Source organism: Gymnogyps californianus, chromosome 3 (assembly GCF_018139145.2).
Source record: "Gymnogyps californianus isolate 813 chromosome 3, ASM1813914v2, whole genome shotgun sequence".
In the NCBI taxonomy this organism is placed as follows: Eukaryota; Metazoa; Chordata; class Aves; order Accipitriformes; family Cathartidae; genus Gymnogyps; species Gymnogyps californianus.
Genome location: NC_059473.1, coordinates 19113200 through 19134836, shown reverse-complemented (window position 1 = coordinate 19134836; position 21637 = coordinate 19113200). Strand labels below are relative to the sequence as shown.

Below are 21637 nucleotides of genomic sequence, written 5' to 3'. Positions count from 1 at the left end.
CAGAAGCATGGTGGCTAAGAAGACAGTGGAGGCATACCATCACTAACACCAATCTGTCTTTGGTAAAGGGTGTCAAGGGATCTTTAGTGCACGTGGCGATGGGATCAAGTTCAGATATGTCTTAGGGGAAAGATGTATGATACAGTATAGTCCAAAGCAGCAGACTGGTGATCAGACTCACAGTTAGGATTCAGATTATCATATAGGTCCCAAATGATTTTAGTCTAATATGTTGCGCTTTCTGCCTTTGTCTCACATGATATTCATGTGACAAACTCCTCTTTTGCATAGCCAGACTTCAGGAAATCAGGCCCGAAAATGTATTGGTATCTCATACATGCTGACAAAAAGAAAAATGAAAAATAATAACGCTACCTCTCTTCCTTTCTTTCTTTAGTTCTGTAGATGCATCTGAAGCCCAGAGTGTCCCTGGGTTTGTGTGTTTTGTCTCCGCCAAGGATGTTCCTGGCAGTAACATCACTGGCATCGCTAATGATGAGACTGTCTTTGCTGAGGATGTGGTATGTGGTTAAAAATAGCCTTTTTCAATCACGCTGCTCAGGAGATAAGATTTCTCATATTGTCCAGTGAAGTCCTTTACCTTATACAGAGATAAATCCTAACTGCACTGGAGTCAATAGAAATCTTGGTGCCAAATTCAATAAGGCCTTGAGTCCCTTTGCCCTATCTGCACTATTCCCCTCTAAGCTGCAGGCCACGGGGACAGGCTCACTCACTCGGTTACTGTCCAAATTTGTTTGTGATCGTTTTCCCTTGACTGGTTTTAAATAGACCAATTTGAACAAACAGATGAAAAACTGCACAAAAGGAATAGATGAAGAGAATTATCATGAGCCTCTCAGTTACTGCATATGTTACACACCAAATGATGGTGGGTCCTAATCTTGCCTGTAGGTCACTTGTGTTGGTCATATCATCGGTGCAGTTCTTGCAGACACACAAGAACATTCTAGAAGAGCGGCTAAAGCGGTGAAGATTAAGTATGAAGAGCTCAAACCTATTGTCACAATTCAGGTAAGATGGCTCAGATCTGCTTCTGCAGTTAGCTTGGGACCCCCTGATGTCTAGTTAACTTCTATTCTCACACGTGTGGTTATTTAGCCACGTTTTGTTAGTCTTTATGGGTGCAGCAGGATATGGATAGAAAGAATAATCTGTATATTTAAATATAAAGAGGACACACCTTTGATGTGGTACTGATTGGGAGTACATTAACTTGTTCTGTGTTATTTAAAGCTAAAACAAATAAACCAAACTCTGCTAGATATATTGTGCTCAGCACAGATTTGTTTATATTAACAAGGTTACTGTCAGTTACAGTCTTACCCACAGGTGCCTGCTTTCAATATTCTCTGGTATGACCCTGCTGGCTTCATTGGTATTCATTCATTCTTCATTCTCTGATGTATGACACTCAATAATAGGGTGTGAAAACATCTCTTCTAGCTCTGTCACTGCACTGCTTCTCTGAGATTTCTGCAGACCACTTGTGTGGTTTCGAAGCTGATGAAATTAATTTTCAGGAGTTCACTCTCCACTGTGAACATTTCCACTGACTGTATGGACATAGCCCTTAAGTGGCTTTTCTCAAAGCTGAATAAATTAATGTCAACAATTTGTGATCATTTCATGCTTTTTTTTTTTTTTAAGTAGAAGGCTTGTTGACAAGATTTCCTTATGTGACAGTAAAAGCAAATGATAATATCTAATACAACATTCACATCTAGAAATGAGAAAAAATGTATGAAGCCATTCTTATTGGGGAGAAATTAGAACCATGGGATTCTAATTAATTTATTTTAACGGTCAGTATTTCATACCATGTGTTTTGTAATGTGAATTGTATTCACGCATATACAAAGAGTCTGTGCATTGTCTAGTACAGACATTGGTACTGTCATCTGTGGACAGAGGTTTTGGTTTGTGTGATTTGTGGGTTCACAAACAACGTGTGAGAACTTTTCCTTTTCTGAGGCTTCTAGTTGTTTATTCAACCAGGGAAGATGAGAGTGGAGCCAAAAATGTGCTGATTTTTTGTTGTTGTTGTTTGATAATTCTGTGGGGTTTTTTTTCTCATTATGGAAAGCTTCAGTTTTGGCAAAAGTGAAATGTGTTTGTAAAACTTCCCCAAGAAAGATTATTGCATATTAGCTCGGAAGTGAACTATTTCTGCAGAAGTTCTCATCCCGTCTGAGAGATTTAGTTTTCTCCTTCTGTCTCTTTTCTTTTTCACTTCTTTTTTTTTTCTTTTCTTTTTCCCCCCCTTCTGGGCCACAGACTGTAGTTAACATAAGTTGTAAGTCATAGTTCTGGTGGCTACAGACCTTGAGGTTCTGGTTCCGTAATGTAAAATGGGTCACAAGGAGCAATCTAAGATTGTCCAGTTATGGTGTTTATTGTGAAATTGCTGTGTTGCCAAAAATTATTTTGTACTGCTTTAAGTCAAGTCACTTGGCTATTACCATGGTTAGTGTCTGATAAGTTCTTGTGCTTTTTATCTTGGATATTTCTTCTGTCAGAGAAAGCTTTGTTTTCACTCCATTTCCACAAAAATTTCATTGTGTCATTATGTTTCCTAGGAAGCTATTGAGAAACAATCCTTTCTTAAGTCTATAAAGAGGATTAATAAGGGAGATGTGAAGAAAGGCTTTGAAGAATCTGATCACATTTTGGAAGGTAAGAATAAGCATTAATACTTCTTTTAAAACAGGATAGTTTGTGACAAAAGAAGTCAAGCTATCAGCCTCCTTTTTATGCATATGATACTGAACTCATGAAAGTAAGGCTTCCAGGGCTAAATTAATTTCATATTAAGTTTCAACTAACTGTTTACGTACAAATAGCTCGTGAAAGATTTAATTTCAGTTTCAAACGGACTTGGATACTCCCAGCTGTGCCCCTGTAAACACTCTCTTCCAATGCAAGAACACATTGTTCTTAAGCAAATATTCTACCAAGTGAATTTTTTTCCTGAAACGTATCCATATAGGAGCTTTCCCTGTCCAGACATAGTCTGGTCTGAATCTTATAGATAGTCAATTTCCTTTAACCTGGTATACGACTGTATTTTATGAAAATGGGACATACATACATCTGAAAACCTGATCCACCAACACTGGTGGCTGTAGGTATCATGAACAACATGGCACTGCCCTGTAACACTTTCTCAACATTGATTGTTGGTCTGCCTTTGAGGATGGGGTTTTTTTGGTGTGCTGCTTGGTTTCATTCAGTTGGAGTCTTCCAAGCAGGTTGTAGAGACATGGGTATGCATAGCAATTCTCAACAACTGTTTAAAACCTCTATGAATTAGGAGGGGAGAGTGCCAGAGCTATGAACTGGAATACTCTGTCAGATCCATGTCATTGCCTGGTGTATGTATCACCAATCAATAGCTCCTGAGAGGAAGAGTCTCAAACATCAGACCTTTGGAGAACTATGTATTTATCGGTAAGAGGGTGTTGTATCCCTCTTACAGATCTGAGAGGGAAGTTAAATCAGTTACAGATGCAAAGCCTGGTGTGAAGGGATTATTCTCGAAGATCACAGAGAAGCATGCCCCCCATACCTCCCCATGGGGGGAGGAGGGAGTTATTTAACTGAAACACCCATTTCCAGGTCTGTCATTTGTTGTATTTTGGTATGCATTGCTGAGACTTTCCTCTGCAGTCCATGATTGGTGCTGGCACTTCAAAGGTGTCATAAGCTGTTGTTAACTGTTTCTTATAGTGTACTATACTATACAAAATGAAAACACTGTGCCAGGCCAGGCAGAAATTGTTCTGAGCTAGAAGAATAGGTTATTTAAAAGGCTGCAATACTGTGTGAATGCCAGGCCAACCCCCTCGAGGAGACAAGAGAAGGGCCCCTGCTACATACCAGAGTAGGCGTTGTCTCACGCAAATGTGCATTCTCACTGATGTACCTAATGAATGCAGCTATTTTGTTGTTGCTGAATTGAATAAAAGGAAGAGACGAACAGAATTTTGAGAACTGCTCTGAATATTAATTTTCATGGCAGCTGAACAGACCAGGGCCACGACTGAGAAAGGAGGTTGATTCTGACATTTAGTAGTGTGTAGCATGACTGGAAATTGTACCCTAAGCGCTGCCAGGTAAGATGTCCTGGGAGAGAGCTACATGCAGTGACAGAGAGTTGATTCCCAGTTAGATCTTTTTAAGGCATCTTGGATTTCTATTTTTGTTGCCCTGTTTCAAAGTCTGTAACCTTGTATTTGATCTGCTCAGCTAGACTATACTTGATTTATTTTTATCCTTCATCTCAGTGGTGTTATCAGGGCAGTCTGAAAGGCATCAAGCACTGCATCTTAAGGGATGCTGGGTCAATGGCATGGTGTGCAGGCTTATTTTTGAAATGTCAGCCACTTGTGTTTTGGACTGAAGATTTCTAGAAATGGAGGCGGGGGGTGTGCATGCCTGTTTCTTTGTTTTGTTTTTTAAATGTTGAACCAGAAGTGTCAATTTTAGAGCCAGGGATATCCAGTGCTGTGCAGTGCAAAGGGTTGTCGTTTAACGCATGTCAAAAGGGCAGTAGCTTGCAGGCAGCACATGATAGGAGATACCTTATAACAGCAGGAACACCCTATCTTTGGGGCATTTCTTTCAATTTTCTAGGAGAGATGTACCTTGGTGGGCAGGAGCATTTCTATCTGGAAACTCACTGTACTGTGGCTGTGCCAAAGGGGGAAGATGGTGAGATGGAACTCTTTGTGTCAACCCAAAACCTAATGAAGACACAGGTACTGTCTCATTGACCTGCTACCTAAAAGGCATTTGTTTCTCAGTTTCAGACTAGATAAATGCTTGTTTTACAGTTGGTCCTATCTTGTCTTGAATAAAAAAACCACATAGGCTTATAGTTGTGTATGGGATCTAAAGTCCATATCCATCCTACTGGTGTCCTGAATCCGCTTCCAGGTGACAGAGATGTTTCTGTTGGCAGCACATCTTTGTCACCAGGGATTACATGCTTAACCCTTTTTGGAGAGGGTGCCAGCTGGTCAGTAGGCATGGTTGTTGAATGACATGTCAGAAAAAGAGATGGTGTAAACACTGACTATATATACCAACTCTGCTATCTTATGAGATAGGCTGCTGGCACTATGGGGTGTCTTTGGCCTGTTTATTGACTCACCAAGACTGTCCAAAGGTCTCATAATAGAGTGAGGAGAATGGGCAGGGTGGTACGGACGTCAAACCCTGTGCTAAGTGAGACCTATGTCTTGGTAACCTCATCTCATGTCAGTCTCATCCTGAATCTGGTGCTGTCTGCTGAAGCACTGTGTGCCTTCCTACCTCGGAGATGAAATACTGGGCTTATTGGTTCCAATTGCATCAAATCCAATTGCAGGACCAATAGGACCTGCAATGTAACAGAGTATTTGCACTGTTGCAATGGTTGCAGAAAAGAAATATGTTGGTATCTAGTTCTTAACACCACCTCAGCTGTGTACATGTTCTGCTGTTCTGTTTTTCTTTAGGAGTTTGCTGCTAATGCATTGGGAGTCCCTTCAAATCGGGTTGTGGTTCGAGTGAAAAGAATGGGAGGAGGATTTGGAGGAAAAGAGACTAGGAATACTATTTTGACAACTGCAGCGGCTGTTGCAGCCTTCAAGTAAGTTTCAGTGTGGGGAACAGGGCTTTTTTTCTTTCAGACTGTCCCAGCCTGCCTCTTTTTGGAGCACCATTTGTGTTGGAGCACTTTCAAGACTCTTCATGTCTTGTTACTGTACAGTTTATAGCAAGCCTGGGATTTCCCAAAGGAGGTGTCTAATGGGCTCTTAGCTGGTAGGAGGAATTGAACCTGCTCAGAGAGACTAAGCTTATGCGGGAATGTCAGCTTTTAACAGGAAAGGGGGGAAACCCCCTTGCTCTGCTGTTCCTTTGATGCTCTCTGAAAACTCTTGTATCTCAAATTATCTGCCTCTCCCCTTCACTTCACCCCAAACCGTTTCAAAATCCAGCACTAGCCATGCTTGTTGCTTTGTATAATAGAGGTATGAGAGTCTCTTCCTTGCTCAAAACTCTACTGCACCAGCCTTGCACTACTGTTTCTCTGCTCTTCTGCAAACTCTCTCTTTGGATTTTTCCCTAGGAAGGGTGGCAGGCCACTGAGCAGAAACCTACACTTCTCAAACCCCTATAAAGCTCAGGGAATGAACCTAGAGTGTAACCATTTGTGAAGTGTAGATTGGAAGAGTGCTTCTGGTTTCTGGAGTTTTCATAGGGGCTCATCTTTATCTGTACAAGTTTCTGTGGTTGTGAGTGAACATGGCCTCTGAGACAACATTTGTGCACTGCATGTAACACTGCCCTTCCCAATGCTGCCCTCATAGGTGAGGATGCACCCTGCTGGCAATGCTAGCTGGATCTTGCAACACAGCAGCAATTTGATAAAATACCTTTGGAAGAGAACAGCCAAAATTAAGCTCCTGTACTTAAGTCAGCTTTGTTTTTCCTGTTCTGAGCAAAGCATTTGCTTTCTCTAATTAATCAGTAATACATGTGCATTTTTTTTGCTTTATCTCTGCCAGCCAAACCACTGTTTTATATCCCAGAGGTTATGAAATAACATCTATGGCATTCCCTGGATATTTTTACAACCTGAGGAGAGGCACTGGGAAGGCAGAATTGTTAGAAAATGAAGAGCAACTCCTCCTTTCCTCCTTGGATAATAAATAAGCAAATAAAAAACAAGGTCAAATTGAAGGCTAGTTAGTACGTTGCTTAGCGTTATTATATAATTCATACGGCATTTTCTCTTGCAAAGCCAAGAGAGTGCCTTGAGAAATAGTCTGGAAAACAGTGATTGCTCAGTTATTAGCATCTGTCTCTGTAAGAAATTATCCTTCTTTTTAATATGAGTCTCCGCAAGAGTTTTCACAAACAGGTCCCAGCTTCTAAGATCTTAATTTTTTTTTTTTACTCAATCTTGGCATTTTCTTAAGAGGAAGATATATAAACCAAGCAGTTTACCCCTAACTCCCCATTGCCACTCTGGAAAGACAACGCTCACCGAAGAGGAGAGTCTTGCTCTGTAGGAACTGTATTGTGCGTTTCAGGCTTTGCCTGATAAATGTATCCTTTAACAGAACTGGCCGCCCAGTAAGGTGCATGCTGGATCGAGATGAGGACATGCTGATAAGTGGTGGGAGACATCCCTTCCTGGGGAGGTACAAGGTATGCACACATATGAAATGAATGCATGTTGTCTCAGTGTTGTCACCTGAAACATCAGAGAGTGGTAAGATACTGTGAAAAAAATTGCTGCTCTGGTTATTTCACTGCTGATCTCCCTGCTGGAAATGAATCAGGTCAGCTGGGTTACAGCATTTTTCCTGTTAAAGTCCTCAGAAGTTTTTTTTGGCTTGGATGGTTCCCTTCTTGTGACCTCAGCATAAATACTTCTCTCTTCCTTGCAACCAAGACTTTGCCCCTGTTGACAATCACATTGCTCTTAGATGCTCCCCCATTTGTTTACAGTATCATACTACTGTTTGTTTTGTTAACTTCCTTTCCTCTTCAATCCCCATCCAACTGCTTCTGCTTTTTAAAGCAAAAACCTGTTAAGGAAGGTGTGGCTCTGACAAGTGGCCAGCACTTGTTTTAGAAGAGCTCTCTGGAGCGAGATTAAGATGCATACATGGACCCTTTACTGGGAAGCTTCCTCAGTTGCTGCCTGTGCTTGTCCTATGCTACAGCAGAGAACTGTCAGCCTTTTGCCTGTATGAGGTCCGTTCGGTTTTTGGAGTGAAGCACGAAACAGAACATTTTGCAGAAAACTGATTACTGAGGATACTCTCTTGACAGGTTGGTTTCATGAAGAATGGGAAAGTCAAGAGTCTGGAGGTGTCATACTACTGCAATGGGGGCAACTCTGTAGACCTCTCTTACGGTGTAAGTAAAATTTTCTGATGGCTAACTAGATAGAAGACATTTCCCTGTGCAACCTTTTGCTCTGACTTCAGAGAGTTGTTGTTTGCAGCATTGCTTGCACATCCTGCTTTCTGACATGACTTTAAACTGAAACTTAATGGCTTTAAACTGAAAGAGGGTAGATTTAGATTAGATGTAAGGAAGAAGTTCTTCACTGTGAGGGTGGTGAGGCACTGGAACAGGTTGCCCAGAGAGGTTGTGGATGCCCCATCCCTGGAAGTGTTCAAGGCCAGGTTGAATGGGGCTTTGAGCAACCTGATCTAGTGGAAGGTGTCCCTACCCATGGCAGGGGGGTTGGAACTAGATGATCTTTAAGGTCCCTTCCAACCCAAACCATTATATGATTCTATGATAATGGATGTAGCACAGTTACGTTATGACTGAAAACAGACCTTGATGGGTTTTTGGAGCTTCTACAACTGCTCTCTGAGCCAACTGACCTGCCTTGGCATGTGCCACATAATTCTTATTGATGCTATAATAACTTGGATTAGGCAAAAGGATCAAGAAAGTTTGCTTTGCATTACAGAGGGCTGTGATGGGAAACTTGTTGCACAATGCAAGATGAGTGACAGTTCCCCACCTTTGGGGAAAGCTAGTTCCTTGGAATAAGAAACGTCCAAGTCAATAGGCTGATCAGGGCAGAGTGCCTAAATCCACAAGCTTGTTAAGGACTGGCTAAAGCTAACACTGGGTTCACAAGCACTAAGGACAAGAATGGGCCTGAGTTCTGAGTTTGTCTCCAAGAATTTTTGTGCTGATGAGTAAAAAACTCTCCTTCTCTGTCGTGTGAGTGACCAGCCCAATAGGCTAGCGTCAGTCGTGTTTATTCTAGCTCCCTTTCACTAGTCCACTGAGTCTTTGATAATTTTCTGCAAAAATGAATCCATTTCAGTGGGAGAGAACTGCAAGAGCGCTCTACCAGAGCCACATTCAATGCTAGCAATGTGGTTGGTGCTGCACAGAGCAGAATGACAGGCCAGTATCTTTGCATAAACTGAGGGCCTGGTTGAGAGTACATCTATGTGAATTGTCTTTTTGACTGTGTCTGAATCAGGGGACTGGAAAGTGCTCCATGTTGAAATAAAGTTGGGATGTGCATAATTTCCTCTCTGTGCTGCTGCTGGAAGGGAAATCTGGGAACACAAGCCAGAAAGAAGCTCTGGCCCTTTCCCAGTTTGGACAATTAGTGGACAGAGATCTCGGATCTTGCAGTTTAGATGTAGCTATTGAAAATCTTTGCTTCATGTAGTTGCCCTTACTGCCATAGCCCAGCTGCTGAGTCACCTGATATCAGCAAGACTTCTTTTCCAGTAATAGATTACTCAGTATAATTAAAAGAAGATTCTGGTTCTTCCAGATGGGTAATGGCATTTAGTAGGAGTTTGGCTCAGCATGAGCCCAGGGCCAACAAAGGACTCTGAAGCTCAATCTGTCCCAGGGTCATAAGTGTCAACAGAGAAGTGTGCTTATTGTCCTGTCCTTCAGGAGGATACCACTTGACACTTGTTGTGGTTTAACCCCAGCTAGCAACTAAGCACCATGCAGCTGCTTGCTTACTCCTCCCCATCCCAGCTAAAACCAGGACACACTCCACTGCAAATGGGAGGGAGTACTGGCTGTGCCTCAGTGCTCATCCAGCTGTGTTGACTGCAGAACTGTAGGGTGCAAGAGAAAGTGCTGGTTGTTGTAAATTAGCTTCAGAGCTTTCCAGCCTGGCTTTGGCAGCTAGTGAGAAGTCTGATGGGATTCATGTAAAATGTGTCCACCGCTGTTCCTTCTCTTCACCAGGTTATGGACAGAGCCCTGTTACATTTGGATAACTCCTACAACATCCCCAATGTCAGCAGCGTGGGTATTATTTGCAAGACCAACTTGCCTTCCAACACAGCCTTCCGTGGCTTTGGAGGGCCCCAAGGAATGATGATTGCTGAGTGCTGGATGAGCGACCTTGCTCGGAAGTGTGGCCTGCCACCTGAGGAGGTACAGATCCACTGACACATTTCAGGGCAGTGCTGCCTTTGAACAAGCTCTGAGAACTGGACACAACCACAGAAAATTATTAAGCATAAGAACTTTTGCTTCATGTTTGCTAAGCCCTTAGCAGGATCTCAAACTTTCTGTATGACAGCCACATTATAGAATGGGTTATCTTCTGCTTCATTAAATTCCCTCAGTAGCCTCAATTGTGTAACACCTGTTTTAAAGATAAATATTAAAAAAAATAGGTACCTTAATGTTACTAACAATGTGCTTAAGTCCCAATTTCTCTTCAAAATTCCCAGCCTTAACGTCTTAGTCCCCATTTTCCCATAAACAGATATGTGTCTGTTAATTCTATTGTTCTGTAGAGTGAGCAGAAGAATAAAATTAGGAACCAACATGCTTTTGATGTCACCCATTAAAAAGACCTAGTTTGAAGCATTAAACTTGGCATGTCCTTTATATGTCTCTTTGGGAAGGTGCGGAAGCTCAATCTTTATCATGAAGGAGACCTGACTCACTTTAACCAAAAGCTGGAGGGATTTACTCTACGAAGATGCTGGGATGAATGTTTGTCAAGCTCTAGCTATCATGCCAGGAAGAAACTAATTGAAGAATTCAACAAGTAGGTGTTCTGGAGCTGTCTTGTTACTGGGTGCACCTGTTGCCTACTAACTTCTGAAGTTCTCTTAGCAACTTGAGGGATGTGAAGTCAGACCTTACATTTGCAGAATGACTTCTAAAAATTTCTCTTTTTGAAATTCCTTCATGCTCACTGATACTGAGGAAAGAAACCTCTATCAGTGAGCTGGTAGCTTAAATAAGGCAGGAATCAGACCTAGCATGACATGATTTTGTAAGGGAAATGTAGCAAAGGAGAGGGGGTCTGTTAAGTTCAGCTAAGCTTTTCAAATGGCTATCAAGGCAATTTGTTTAGGCTTTCCACTGCCTTATAGTCTTTTTTAGTTGGCTTGTATCTACAACTGAATAGTTAATAGTCCAGATAATTGCTTCTATAATGCCTAAGGGAGCATCTTCAGTTTGGTTTTCTTCTTGTTGGGACCCATAAACAAAGCCAATCTTTCATAAAAATTCCTGATTAACACAGTCTATATTGCATTCAGGTATTTCATTTCTGCTTTGATACCCAAGCTGTTGGAGGGAAGCATAGTATTGAGTTGCAATGAAAGCTTCATGAGTATACGAATAACGTTCTTTCCTTGCAGGCAGAATCGCTGGAAGAAGAGAGGGATGTGCATCATTCCTACGAAATTTGGCATCAGTTTCACTATCCCATTTCTGAACCAGGTCTGTAAGTCTCATTCATCTTTTCAGTAGAGAAGCTAGATTTATGCTGCCTCCCCCAGGCCCTCCTCCATTTGTACCAAACTGGAGCTTTTCAGAGAAGTAGTAAATTAGTTAAGAAAGAGCACACGTTTTTCAAACCAAAATGAGCGACACAGCAGTTACCAGTTTAGCTGCATTGTGGTGTCTTTTGGACAGTATATGCTTCCATGGTATTATGTTAATTTCCCTGCCTAGTCCCTCTTCCTCAATAGTTGAAACACCATTCCTGTGTTTGACCTGACTTGATGGTGGTCAAGTGGTGTTAGCAAGTTCAGGTGAAGGGTGCATCTTTGTTTCACAGGGGCAGGTTTGGGTTACTTCACCTGCTTTCTGAGCTGAAAATAATGACTGAGGTTTGTTTTGTTGTTGGAACTTCTAGTGAGCTGGTGAGACTAAACCAAATGCACCTCAAGTGTAAACTAGTGGCTTTAGTTACACCAAAGAACAACATTGGTCTAGTTCCAAATTAATTCTCTCTGTAGTTTGTAACTGAAATCTGCTAAGTACTTCACTAGTTCATTTATGATGACTCTTGGATTAATGTTCCCTTTTATAGGCTGGAGCTCTGGTCCATGTGTATACAGATGGCTCTGTGTTACTTACGCATGGGGGGACTGAGATGGGTCAAGGACTTCACACCAAAATGATTCAGGTAATAATGAGTTTGGACTTAACCGAATGAGACATCTTTTCAGGAATATTACACTCACTCTATAGTATTGCCTCAGACAGCTTGACACTTCCTTTGTGTGTATGCGTAGGGTAACAAAACATGACTAATTCCTCTTAATTGTTTCAGCAGCAGTGCTAGATTTCCAGAGTATTATCACAATTGAGTATGAGAATTAGATTCTTCATCATCTTAACTCTTATTATGTAGATAATGCAGCTCGTGCTTACAATCTAGCTTCTCTGGCAATTTCATTTCATCCCATAAAACTACAGTTTACATATATTTTATACAAAAATTAGTCGTATTGCAAACATATTTATCTGCATATGCTAACACCTTTGTAGTTAAAAAGGCTTAAGGGAGCAACATTGCTTTGGCAGGGTAATGAAAGGGAAATCTGATAGGGCTCTTTATCCTCTGATTCTTATAATTGTTGAGAGAAGAATTTAGTCTCACAATAGTGAAGTGAATGTCTGTCATTGTGGCAAAAGTGTACGTGTATGTGCTTGCACACATTCAGTCTGTGAAGGGTAAACTTAACAATGTTCTGGCTAGCTGTCAGTCACCGAATCAACTGAGTCTTCAAGAAAAATGAAATTTAGGACGGGAGAGGGTAGAGGTTGCAGTGTGGATCCTAGCAGGGTAAGCAATGAATGATAATGCTAATGTGTAAGAAAAGCTGCTTACCAATTGTTTACCGTTGCTCTGCAGGTTGCTAGCAGGTCACTGGGAATCCCCACCTCCAAAATTTACATCAGTGAGACCAGCACGAACACTGTCCCAAATACCTCCCCGACAGCTGCATCTGTCAGTGCGGACATCAATGGAATGGCCGTCCATGTACGGAAACTGAGTTATTTAAACTAGTGGGTTATAAGCTATGACTCCAGAACATGAAAAGTTGATGTGTATTTATCTATTGCTTAAGGAAAACAACCATCAAAAGGCAATTCCAGGCTAAGGATACCTCATAACTTCTTTACCTGCTGTACCTACCGGCGGTGTTAGATGATGAATGACTGTATTTTTTTCAAGTTGTGCGAAACTCTCCTTCAGTCATTTTGTAGTTCTAAAATGGAGTGTTTGCGATTACTCAAAATGAACAGAACAAAGCGTCCATTTAAATAGCTAGCTTCTCAGTAATTAATGCGGCCTTATCTATAACAAATATATTGTGCTGCAAATATTAATAGCAGATGGATTGTGGGCTGTGTTCCAGAACCAAAGATCTCTAAGTGTTGATACACTCAGAGCAAACATCCTTCTGTAGCAATGACATGGTCATGACTGTCTCTGACATGGTGGAGTTACCCTGCAGATATATGCATTGGTATGTGACAAGGAATTTAGTACTGGTCATTCTCAGGTTTAAAGAAAAGGGGAAGTGTAACCTGTAAAGTAAAATCATTAGGCTGTTTTTATTCTCTGCACAGCTTGTCTGAGTAGGTTGAATTTTGGCAAGAATATTTTTTTTTTTCAGTGTTACAGGATCATCTTGCCAGATATGCTAAGATGTCCTGCTATGACTTGGTACAGATAAAGTTACTGTATAAATGGGTGGACTTCTGATATATTGTGTCATGGTCCAGAAAGTTCTGTGCTGTATTTGGGATTCCCTTCTGCTATCAGCACAGCCAATCTGCTTTAAAATCCTTTTCAGTCAACATTTCTTCCTATATAGCAAAACACCTGTTAGTGAACTTTATTCCTTTTTATGATATGCCAAAGTCCTAAAGGCAATATTGATTTAAGCAGAAGGTTCTTTGAAATTCGTGTGGGGCTCTTAATACTATAAGCTGACTTATCAAATCTTAAAATATTGCTTCTCTCTCTTTGTTTCTAGAATGCATGTCAGACTATCTTAAAAAGACTTGAGCCGATCAAACAGTCTAATCCCAAAGGATCCTGGGAAGACTGGGTAAGCTGTTTATTATCTGTCACGAGACAAGCGGGCATTGTCAGAGATTGTTTTAATTGGCAAACCCTGTACGTTTGGTACATCCAACCTGTATGGAGGTACATCCTCCGGGCCTTCTGTATCTTGCTAGCAAAGATTTGAGCAAAGACAGTGAAACAGAAACCTGGCGAGGGAAGTAACCAAAGCTTGCAAGAGGTCATCCCCAAAACATCAGTTATGCCTTTAATACTGAGATTTTTCCAGATCCTGGGGCCTGCCTATGACAAACCTGACCAAATAAAAGTCTTGAGTGGTTACATATATCTTTCTAGTCAGGCTACAGTCTTGGACAGGAAGAAACCTGATTTGTAGTGAAGGGATTCTGTGACAAAGATGACTCTTTGTTGAGCTGCCATCCACCTCCTGTAGTGCTCCTTGGCTGCAATATCTCTGTACCCTCAATAATAAGAGACTGGTGTGCTGTAAGGCTCTCAAGCCATTTTCAGATCCAAGCTCTTCTCTTCATGGGAGGAGTTTTGACTTAGTGATTTGCAAGTCAGGATAGGATTTCCCCTGGCCTCACTGAAGTAAAGATGACCGTCAGTTTAACGTTTGTCTCTGAGGTTGAAAGTCTAATCTGTAGCTGAGAGCCGAACAAACAAGAGCAAGTCTTATCCTTCTGCCAATGGGCAAGTTCTGCCCTTGGTAGCTGCTGATGGGGCTATCTGGGGAAGCAGCTGCATCATGGTGTTTCCCTTGGCACTGCTGGTGCTGGGTAGCGTGACAGCTGTCTGTCACTGGACACCTTCTATTCATGCTCTCCTGGAAATGTGTTTGGGGTAGCTATTTTGCAGGGACTGGTTGGACAATTACTGTTTTCAAACTCTTGTTCACTTTGCCAGATTAAAGCCGCCTACGAGAACTGTGTTAGCCTGTCGGCCACGGGGTTTTATAGGTGAGTGAACATTCACACTGCAGAGGCACAGCTCTTAGTCAATTGCATGGATTGCATCCTGGGAAATTCTGGGAGGATTTACAGCCCCTATCCCCCTGTCACTGCTCTAACTTAGGGCTGCATTCCCTTTCCTACCAAGAAATGTTAAGCTGAGGTTAACATTCTCCTGGCTGGGGAGAACTGGTTCCTGATGGAGCACAGCTCTTGGGGCCAAGTTCAGATCTCATGTAAACCTGAAGTAGATCTAACTTCACTCTAGCTGACCTAGGTCTGAAGAGGCATAAATGAAATCAGGGCTTTGCCTGGGGCTCTGCTCTGTGTCGACCTTGTGACTTAGTGTTGCACTAGAACCGTCATGCAGGGAATAAGGGGACAGGGGTTGTCCTTGAGGACAAAGCTACTTACGGCAATTGGCTGGAGCGGTATTCTGTCTGTTGTGGCATGAGCAGATACCAGTGTTTTCAATTTCATTCTCCCACTTTAAACTCTTGCTGGTTCCTGTGCAGTCCTGAAATGAGGCACTTTTCTTAGTCAGCTTTACTGCTGGAGGAAAACAGAGATCCATCGTCTTTGAGGCAGAGGGGTTGACATAAAAAACTAAACACAGTGTTAAGAAGAGCCTATTTAGGACTAAAATACAATATGAGCTCATTTCTGTTGCATGTCTGAAATGTGTTTTTCTCTTAACCAAGTGACTGTCAGTATTTTAATAAACCAGTTTTCAGATAAAGTATAAGTAGCCAGATACAAAGTTTGCCAGGAACTGTGCTTAACATCAGTTCGTAGCTTAATCCAGTTTCTGGTTCAACTTGATTATGCTCTGAAATTTAATGACATCCAAGAAATGTTCAACTGCACTCTAAAAGCAAAAGATTTGCTACTGGATTGGTGGGAATGAGTTCATAATAGTCATCACAAGCCCTGAGATTCATGGGAAAATAAAGATGGCTAAATAGTTTGATAGTTCCAGTCATGTTTTGGAATACAGAGCAGCTTTAGCAGATTTCCATTTATAGTTGTTTGCACTTTTCATTTTTGCATGGGCTTGATGGAAGGGATGAAACAAAAGTGAATAAGGATTTCGATAAGCTGCAATGTGTTTGTATTCATTTTGACTGTTCATGGAATGAAATGTGGTTTTGTTTTTCTTTGTATCAAGAATTCCTGACCTTGGCTACGACTTTGAAAAGAACGAAGGGAAACCATTCTGCTACTTCAGTTATGGCGTTGCTTGCTCCGAGGTTGAGATAGATTGCCTGACAGGTGACCACAAGGTGAGGGGGTCAGCAGTGAAATAGCCCTCTGTGTTTAGGTGAAGAAAACATTCACAGGGACTTAGAACAAACACTGGGTGTCAGCCTGTTCCTAGCTCTGTCATTGGTCTGGTGTGACCTTCAATAAATTTCTTAACTCCTCTGTTCCACAGTGCAACAATCCGTAAAGTATAATAAAATGATAATTATCTACCCTGCGGGGATATTAGGAGGCTTAATGAATGATTGCAAAAGTTATTGGATTTGCTTAAGTAAGAGATAGCAGCACTGTGTTAGCACAAAAGAACAGAAACATACTGGAATTGAGTTAATCATTAAAAATAGCACTGAAGACTTTTAGAAAGAAAGAAAAAAAAAATTTCATCAGAATCTGACCTAGTTGGTTATGCTCAGGTACAGAGCACTGACGCTAGCAGCTTGGAACTAATATAAATTGGGTCCGCTGGGTCTCTGGGGAAAAATGCAGTGAGTTCCTTTGATTTACTTTAGGGATGAACTCAGATTAAAAGTCCATATGAAGAGTTGAGCTGAGATAGGTTATTGAACACTGGCCAAGTGTGGAGAGTGGTTGAACACATTACTCCTCCTCGTACAAGACCATGGTGTACCAGTTTCAATGTTCTGTGCTGATTTATTCTTTATTTCTGCCTTTTAGAACATTCGCACAGACATTGTTATGGATGTTGGTACCAGTCTGAACCCAGCCATAGATATAGGACAGGTAAGTGAAATAGTGTTGCGATTTCCACCATGTTAAAGCGATCACACTACTCTCAGGCTTTTCTAGATGAGCCATTATCCCTCTCCAGGTTGTGCCTTTGCAAACAGAGCATTTTAAACTTGGGTATCCAGTGAGGCATTTTAGGCTAGCTATGAAAACCAGTTTGACCTACACTTAACTATGCAATAGGCAAAGAATTATGTAGGGAAATATCCTATTGGGGTTTTTTTGCCTTGGATATTAAGACTACAGGATATTCTCCAGTTCCACCACACTGATGCTTTTCAGCATCTGCCTTGCCTAAGGAATGAATCCAGATAATACTAATATGATGGAATAACCTCATCCCAGGCTTAGTTTCTACAACGTGGCATGTGAGACTAAATCCCACACCTGATTTTTATACTCCTGTCAATATCAAGTCCCATTTAATTCAGTGAAAATTCTTCTGTGAATAAAGAGGTAAGGTGGTAGATACTGTGTAAGGATCTCAATAGGAAGTTGGACCAGTCACTTAGCTTGCAAATTCCTTGGGCAGGGACAAGCTTACTTCTATATGTTGTGCAGTAATAATCACAATGATACCTCTCAGCAAATAAAGGTAATAAACACAGGGTTGTTTGATATACCAAGAGATGAATCGTTAGACATTTGCATATGCTCATCTAGCCATCTTAGCTCCCTTGCTAACTCTAGATGTTGATATAGTATAACTCCAGTGAAACTGCTGCAGGGTTTGGGGTTTACAGGACAGCATGAGTTGCAGAGCTCTGCTGTAGTTAAAATGAAACTTCTTTGAAAGCAACATTTTTTCTGAAAGAGACGTTTTTTGGAAGTGGCCAAGGGGGAAGGAGCCTTTCTGTCTTCGCAGCCTGTCAGTTTGGGTCTGGGAGTAAAGAGATGGGCTACATGGAGCCCATAAGAGATCTCAATTTCCTGTGTCCTTCCATGAATTGCTGCAGAGGATCTGGGGGCACAGGAGAGAAAGGATGTTGTATGACTGCAAGAACACAAGTACACAGAGCTGGGTTAATGCAAGTTTGTGCCAAATCTTTAGACTGGTCTGCCTGTCAGATCTCACTGTGGGCACAGAGAGCAGAGCTTCTTCATGTAGGGTTGTTCAAGCACATCCTACTCTCATAGCTGCTCCCCTTCTTTTTTTTTTCATTTATTTTTTTCTCCTAAAATTTACAGTAGAAAAATTATGCAAAGAAGTCTTTAGTACTTGAATGGATATGGGAGTGTTTTTGCAGGTGTCTGTGCTGGTCACCTGAGAATATGCAGTACTTAGGAAAGTATTTATACTGAAATAGAAAGCGTAAAATAGATTGTCTTCAGATACGTCATCTTCAGTCCTTTTAGTCTTCTTGTCCTTTGAATTATCAGCAAGTACAACTCATTCAGTGTTAATCTGCCTGTCAAGGAATCAATATTTTGGCATTGATTTTTTTTTTTTTCCTTGCTTCATCAGAAAATTCCTGTCCTGCGTTTACAGCATATCTGTTTGCATGTATTTGTAAATTGCTTCACCTGCCAGGGAAATGCAATCACATCTATATGGGAACACAGGAATTGTGCAAAGGTGCCAAGCTGTACTCAGCAGAAGGGACAAGGGTTTAGAGATGAAAAGTGGGAAATTAGTCAGGAGGGGAGGGCTGAAAACTCCGGTGGAAATCATCGCTGTTTGTTCTTGTGCAGAGAAGAACAACAAAAAAGAGAATGTCACCTTGTTTGGATGTGTTTGTAGATAGAAGGAGCATTTGTCCAAGGCCTTGGGCTCTTCACCATGGAGGAGCTGCGCTATTCTCCTGAAGGGAACTTGTACACTCGAGGGCCTGGGATGTACAAAATCCCAGCATTCGGAGACATCCCAACAGAATTCTATGTGTCGCTTCTCCGTGACTGTCCAAACAGCAAGGCGGTTTATTCATCCAAGGTATACCTGTGAGATCTGCAGGCCTCTTACTGCTCTATAATTCTGCGAAGCTGAGTGTGATAAAGTAATGATGCATGTGTCTAAATAGCTAATCTCGTCATGCTGGCTTTATTCTGGGGTCAGGATGTTTTCCCATTCCTTACCAGAAATATGTATACTATCCTTTAGAGTTAGGAAGAACTGAAATAACCTGCACATTGATACCCTGGTTGTCCATTAGAGAGAACTGATGTGGCTTTGCTGTGCCAGTTCTGCTGTAACAGAGGCTGCCAGCCTCCCCCTGCATGTCAGCTCCCTGGTTGCCCTTCCCTGGCACCAGAGCCACCACTGCAGATAACACTTCCAGCAGTGTCATTTCCCCAGATCTGGTATACCAAGATCTTGTGACTTGAGTTTTCATGTTTTGCTTCCTTTACTGTTTCACAGTGCTCATGTCACCCTTAAAGGTCCATTGTTAATCCACGTGTCCTTCAGCTGTTTCCACTGCAGTCAGTGCTGTTCTCTGCAGTTAGTGAGGGCTGCACAGAGCAGGGCTGGATGTACAGCGTCAATGAATTTGCTTTACTTATGGTTCAACAGAGCGTTTAGAGAGGCCACCCAGCATCCTTATCTGTATATGCCTGGCCTGTCTCCTTACAGTTTCCCATTTCCCCTCCATCCACAGGAACATCTTCATCAATGAGGAGAACTTTTTGGGTGGTTAGTGCTGATGACAGAATTAAGAAAAAAGGGGCTAGCAGGGACCTCAGTACTAGATAATACCGGTGTAATCCCTGAGGGAGGCATTCCTGCTGGTTTGCAAGGACCTCCAGTGATGGAGCATCACGCTCTCTGCCCAGACAACTCACCACTGCCTTATCTGAATTCCTTTTGCTGCAATTTTAGCACCATCCAAAAGGTTGTGGGAGTAGGTTAGTCCCTTTTTCCTTCATAACAGCCTTGCTGTGTCAGAAAGCTTGTGTTTTCCTACTGTCTCTTCTTTAAATGGACTGGGGGTTGTTTTAGCTCAGTCTTTCCTTACTGATCACACCTGGCAGACTGGAGGCTATTTCAGCTTCGTATTTCCTCACTGATTACATCTGGTAGACTGAGGTTCACATCTGGAAGGCAAGGGGCTGTTTTGGCTTGGCCTTTCCTTCCTGATCATATCTGGGAGACTGAGAAGTTACAAAGAAGGAATGAGGAATGCAAACAATTCCTGATTGTCATGTAGGGCTTACTGATCTTTCTGGGCCTAGCCTCATTAGTCTTTCCAGGGCCAGGACTGTTTTGGGCTGCAGCCTCACTCTTGCTTGTGCTCTGTCTAGGCTGTGGGAGAGCCACCTCTGTTCCTGTCTGCCTCAGTGTTTTATGCCATTAAAGATGCCATCTACTCAGCAAGGAAGGACTCTGGCCTGACTGAACCATTCAGGCTAGACAGCCCTGCCACCCCAGAGAGGATCCGCAATGCTTGTGTGGACATCTTCACCAAAATGGTAACCGCCTCTGGTTTCATAGTCTGCTCCCTAGCCAGCCTACCCCACAGGGAGTGTGTGTGCTGGTCACAGCAGCCCAGGTCTGGGATTAGGGCAGGATGGAGAGGCTGTGGCCCTGCTTAAGCAGATGGTTTTTATTTCATGGGTGTTATCCTTCATTTAACGTGCCACCAAATGAGACAGATCCACAGACCAGCATTGCTAGTGCTCCCATTGGAGGAACGGCTGCCATAGAGTATCAATGCAGTTGCAGTTCATCCCTCCATCCTCCAAGTGCTGTCTGTAGAGCAAAGGCACTGACTTGTTGTCCTGATGCTCCTGACTATCATCTCTTAGGGGATCATCACCGCTAACATACCTTGCAGGTCCACTCTGTGATTTAGTGGCGTCCCTCAGGGAGAGAGGGAGGGAGAGGAAAGTGTTACTGAAAGTGCTCATTTCTCCTGAATGTTAAGACCACAGGAGTCTCTTTAGAGGCTTGTGGGCTTGACCTGAAGGAGTGCAGGAGTTAACCCTGTCACTGTCTCTTCATGGGCTCCTCCTCTGTTACAGTATTGTGACAGGGCTGCGTAGGAGTGGGTCCCTGCACAGAGTCCTGCTGATTCCTGTGTGACTCAGAAAACACAGCTGTCTGTCCATGTGGGCATCCTCGAGGCTTTTGGCAGCTTGAACCCCACTGTGGTTAACAGCAAAACCTGGATATCTTAGTCCTTCTCACCTGACACCTGCATCACTGTCTGGGGAGAAGGACTGGGAAATGGTTTTGAGAATTTGTACAAACTGTTGACCATCAGGCCTTCAGCGAGAGCCAGGCACAGCCTCTAACAGAAGCGCCATGAGACAGACATCTCTGTGTTTTGAAAGACTGGGATATCAGCTCAGATCTTCAATGGTACAAAGTCACCCACCTCAAAAGGGATCATGGCAGGGCACGCTGAACCCAGGACCAGGAACCTCATTTGTTGCTAACTTGATTTTTTTTTCTCTTTACAGTGCCCTTCTGCTGAGCCAGGGACCTTTAAGCCATGGTCTGTGCGTGTGTAAAAGGGAAGTTTGAGGAGCAAACTCTCCTCGTGAAACTGGCCTTACACCAGAGGGACCACAAGGCAGTAGGACTATAACGGGGGGAGGGGGGGGAAATCTGTGTTCATGTGGCTCATCCACTGATTCATGGAGCTTTCACATTTAACTGTCCAATCATTGTTTTCTCTAGGAGAGGGAATTGCTGCCAGATTATAGCTGTGATGTAGATTCAAATGAAGAGTAAGTAGAAGGTGATGTTATCCAGGTGTAATTGAAAAATCTTACTGGTTTCATTTAAAATTGCTGCAAGGATGGGAGCCATGCTTATTACCAGCCAATGTGAAATGGCAGGGTGGTTGTTTCTTTTTTTTCTACT

At 42.4% G+C, this 21637-nt stretch overlaps 1 protein-coding gene across 1 annotated transcript in view; it reads left to right on the top strand.

The window, feature by feature from the left end:
• XDH (xanthine dehydrogenase) overlaps positions 1-21348 on the top strand; it is a 51145-nt gene extending 29797 nt beyond the window's left edge. Inside the window, exons 19-37 of the mRNA XM_050893438.1 lie at positions 398-521; positions 916-1035; positions 2601-2697; positions 4657-4781; positions 5523-5656; positions 7134-7221; positions 7852-7938; positions 9769-9960; positions 10440-10585; positions 11187-11268; positions 11864-11959; positions 12692-12820; positions 13824-13898; positions 14780-14832; positions 15992-16106; positions 16762-16827; positions 18575-18763; positions 20071-20238; positions 21232-21348. Of these exons, the coding sequence (XP_050749395.1) occupies positions 398-521; positions 916-1035; positions 2601-2697; positions 4657-4781; positions 5523-5656; positions 7134-7221; positions 7852-7938; positions 9769-9960; positions 10440-10585; positions 11187-11268; positions 11864-11959; positions 12692-12820; positions 13824-13898; positions 14780-14832; positions 15992-16106; positions 16762-16827; positions 18575-18763; positions 20071-20238; positions 21232-21282 (2137 nt within the window). The 3' untranslated portion in view covers positions 21283-21348. The remainder of the gene's footprint in view (positions 1-397; positions 522-915; positions 1036-2600; positions 2698-4656; positions 4782-5522; positions 5657-7133; positions 7222-7851; positions 7939-9768; positions 9961-10439; positions 10586-11186; positions 11269-11863; positions 11960-12691; positions 12821-13823; positions 13899-14779; positions 14833-15991; positions 16107-16761; positions 16828-18574; positions 18764-20070; positions 20239-21231) is intronic.
• The last annotated feature ends 289 nt before the right edge of the window (positions 21349-21637 follow it).